General features: G+C 29.7%; 1 protein-coding gene across 1 annotated transcript; it reads right to left on the reverse strand.

The window, feature by feature from the left end:
- Positions 1 to 2,098: 2,098 nt before the first annotated feature.
- Positions 2,099 to 3,176, reverse strand: LOC107770831 (transcription repressor OFP13-like). Its single transcript, XM_016590166.2, has one exon. It carries the CDS (start codon positions 2,997 to 2,999, stop codon positions 2,196 to 2,198), a length of 804 nt encoding a protein of 267 aa, XP_016445652.1. The 5' UTR covers positions 3,000 to 3,176; the 3' UTR covers positions 2,099 to 2,195.
- Positions 3,177 to 3,912: the final 736 nt, after the last annotated feature.

A 3,912-nucleotide genomic window follows, 5' to 3' on the forward strand; every position in this document is an offset into this window, starting at 1 on the left:
TCAGCCACAGTAGTGTTGTAGCTATCAACTGATAATGACTTTCCAATTTTTAAAAATCTGGGGCTATCATGATTTGATCAGCAGTTAATGTATGTGTTGTACTGCAATTTCTGCAGTATATAGAGTTTAACTTATACTCATATGTAAAGAACAAATTATCTAAAAGATAATTACAAATAATTATTTACAAATAACGAGATAGTAAGATGAAAATAAGGATACATTATCTATGACGACAAACAATATAAAAATAATCGTTCATGAATAACGATATAGTTACCTGAAAAAAAGGATAAGTTATCTGTGACAACGAATAATATAAAAGTCTTTACAACATCAACATGCACAAGTTTTTTAGCCTGCGACAGAAATTATTTATATTCGATAGCCGAAAAGTGTATAAAATTTGTATAATTTTTATTGTATATAACATACATAATATATATACAAAAATATTTTTGACTATTATTTTAAGAGCGGCTATACAATGTCATTTTTCCACAGTTTTATTTTGTGTGTGTTATATATATCGAGTGTGTCTGTATTATTTGTCATTAAATGGTCTTTATAGCATTTGCTCTACTGTAGTTGTATGACACTCACGACTCATAGAACATATTTACAGTTGTCTATTGTACCATAGGATAACTCTTTAGTCCTCAAAATTAAATTACCCAACCAACAACTATTTCGATTTCAGCTATGCACTAATAGCGGTAGAGGTGTACAAAAGAAACCGATAAATCGCACAAACTCGATAATCCGAGTTAAACCGGAAAAAAAAACCCGACTATGGTTCGGTTTGATTTGGTTTAGTGTTGGAAAAAAATTAAAACCCGATCATAATTGGTTTGATTTAGTTTTAACTAAAGAAAGTCAAACCGAAACCAAACCAACCCGACAATACATATATAAAATTTTTAGATATATTTAATATATAAATATATTTATTGTGATGTAATTTATAAATATTTCTTAAACTTTTTCATAATTTTATCTTTTAAGGTATTATTTCAAGGTTGGACTTAGAACTTTTGAATGTTCCAATAAGTTTTATAGCCATTAATATTAGTAACTCAAATAATGCTAACAAAAGCCTAAACCAAAATCAAATCAATACCAATGCTAATAAAACACATTCAATTTAATACTGGCAATGACAATGTATTGAATATCTATTTTTTATTTTGCAATGATATAGATAAAAATGCATAACCTATTTTTATTTTTCTTTAGCGTTTAGTCATGTAATTTATACTCCCTTATTAGTTTACTTATTTTAGCATAACTTAGTACTTTTAGATTATGTTTATTTTTATTATGGTTTTTTAATTAGCAATATTTATATTACGTGATTTTATTGTCTTTATTGTTGAATATTTTAGGATATTGCCATGACACATCTCATATTTTGTACTATTTTCTTGAAAAATACCTTATATAGTTGTATCTTACTAGGATTAAAGAAATATTTGGAGCACAAATTATATGTTTTGTGCTACGAAGATTTTACCGGAGAAAAAACTGGAAAAAACCCGAATAACCCGAAAATCCAAGAAAAATCGAGATTGAAAAACCCGAGTTTATTGGTTTGGTTTGGTCTTTAGTTTTAATAACCCGACACAATTGGTTTGGTTTGGTAATTGTAAAATCCGAACCAACCCGACCTATGTACACCCCTAAATAGCAGGATGTCGTAGCAGCGATCTCCATTTATTACTGTGCAAATTTACTTACTTCCACGTCCCACAAATGAAGATTAATTTATTACTCACTATAAATTTATAATTTGAAAACAATGTCGCATTCAGAATTTTTGTAACTAAGGAAAAGTGAGACGTTCCATATTTTGGGTTTCTGGTACAATATTTCCCAGTAACATTTGTTGCTTATAAGAGTAGATAAAACTTTGTTTATTTGAATCCTCAACTTCATATAATAAATCAAATAAAGTGGGACAAAAGACTGATGCAACCGTATGTGATATCAATGTGTTATAGTAAAAAAGTTCCAAGGTGATATGAATATGACGAAATTTAATGCACTCGCTAACTAGAAATAACAAATGCACTATTACTCAAAAGAGAAAAAGAAAAACAGAGTCAACAATAACTTTATAGAAGTTAAAAAGAACTACTCCACTAGTATACATATATTTCCAAATTTTGTTTCCTCTCTCACTTTCATTGTTCCAATCAAATATGAGAGGATGAAGCAGTGGTATCAACATTTTGCTGAATAATCTCAGCTTCTTCTAATAACAAGGACAAACAAGCACTAGTACTAGTAGTAGATGAAGTAGAAGAACAAAATGACAAGGGAGATGTGAAAGAATGGCTAGTAATTGTTGAAGATAAACAGTGTTCCTCAACAACAGTGGCCATTATTGCACAAGAAGAAGAAGAAGAAGCATTATTAACCAATAAGTCAACAAAAGCACCAACAATATAACCATGGTTAGTTTTGCAATTAAGCTTCAAGTAACAAGTCAAAAGCTGTTCAAGATTCTCCCAATCTTGAATCCCATGAGCTTCCACCATTTCTTCCATTGATTTTCTAAAATCCACAAAAGGGTCCTTTGAATCCAATGCCATTACTACACTCTCCTTGAAGTACAAATTACCTTCATCTTCATTAATATTCTTGTTGGCTTCTTCAAGAATAATGGAACTTGTCTTTTCTGGCTCAAAAAATAGTCTCTCTTTTTCTAATCTCAGCCCTCTAATAATTGTCTCTATGTAATCTTGATGACCAATAGAGAGGTCTGAAGCATCAATAGTAGTATTAGAAAAGCTTCTTTCAGATTCACTGAAGAACTCATGATCAACCTGATAAGTAGAGTTTAGGGTCTTGAAAATGTTTTCTTCTGCTTCTGCTTCTGCCTCTGCTCTAAAAGAGACGGTTTTAGGTTTCCCACAAGCTGGCAGTGGCCATGCCCAATATGGAGAATAAGATGAACTACTTTCTGTTGAGGTTTTGAAGAGAGAAGAGAGCTTCATTTTTTCTTTCTTTTCTTCTATGAGAGAGGAGAACTAACTCTTCAAATTTGAATACTTGGTTTTGATGGGTAAAAATTTATGACACCTTTTTCTTTTCCTTTTTTGTTTTTGGGTTTTGGTTTTTTCTTTTTCTATCTATGTTGGTTGTGAATCCGAATATGAAAGTGAGTTCTTTATTATGCGACGATATTTGATTGGATATAATTTTTAATAAATAGGATAAAAGTATTTCAATTTTAGGACATATAAGATAATTGTGTCATATAAATTTGGTAAAAAAATACTACTACTACTTTGTTATTGTGGAAGGCAATTAATGCTAGGCAGAGTTTGTTGTTCAAAACATATGATTCTAAAGTAGTGGTAATTAAAAGAAGTTGACTGGTGGGGTATCCTATATTTATATATTACATATACACGTTATATTTTATAAGTAACTGAATTAAATACACGTTCAGTAGGATCAGAAGGTCCCATCTTGTAACGTATTAAAAAAATTTAATATAGTGGTACTGCTATTAAATGGAGTATCAGATTCAGAGTTTTAATTGCAGTTTAAATAAAAGGAATTCAAATATGTTGGCTACCTGAGTATTTTATAAAAGTTTGCATTTTCTCGTGGGCCTTGCATATCTTTACATAAATAATTGGGCGGATTCATTGCCTAACTAATATACATATACTATATACTATTATATATGATTATATATATAAATTATATTTATATTATATATTTATCGATTATTTTTAATTTAAACCGTCGGACGGTTGATTATTTTCATTAATTATTTTTGTTTCGTTTTGTAGTTATTCTAACAGTCCGTCCAGATTTTAGTATATGCTTACAAACTCTATGCTGCTACACTTGACAGCTTATTCAGTTATTCTTACTTCAATTCATGAAATTCCAATC

The sequence above is a fragment of the Nicotiana tabacum genome, chromosome 2 (genome assembly GCF_000715075.1).
Source record: "Nicotiana tabacum cultivar K326 chromosome 2, ASM71507v2, whole genome shotgun sequence".
Lineage (NCBI taxonomy): Eukaryota > Viridiplantae > Streptophyta > Magnoliopsida > Solanales > Solanaceae > Nicotiana > Nicotiana tabacum.

What these genes read in the sequence shown, in the direction of transcription:
- LOC107770831 (XM_016590166.2), bottom strand. Translation starts at nt 2,999, where the DNA reads ATGAAGCTCTCTTCTCTCTTCAAAACCTCAACAGAAAGTAGTTCATCT.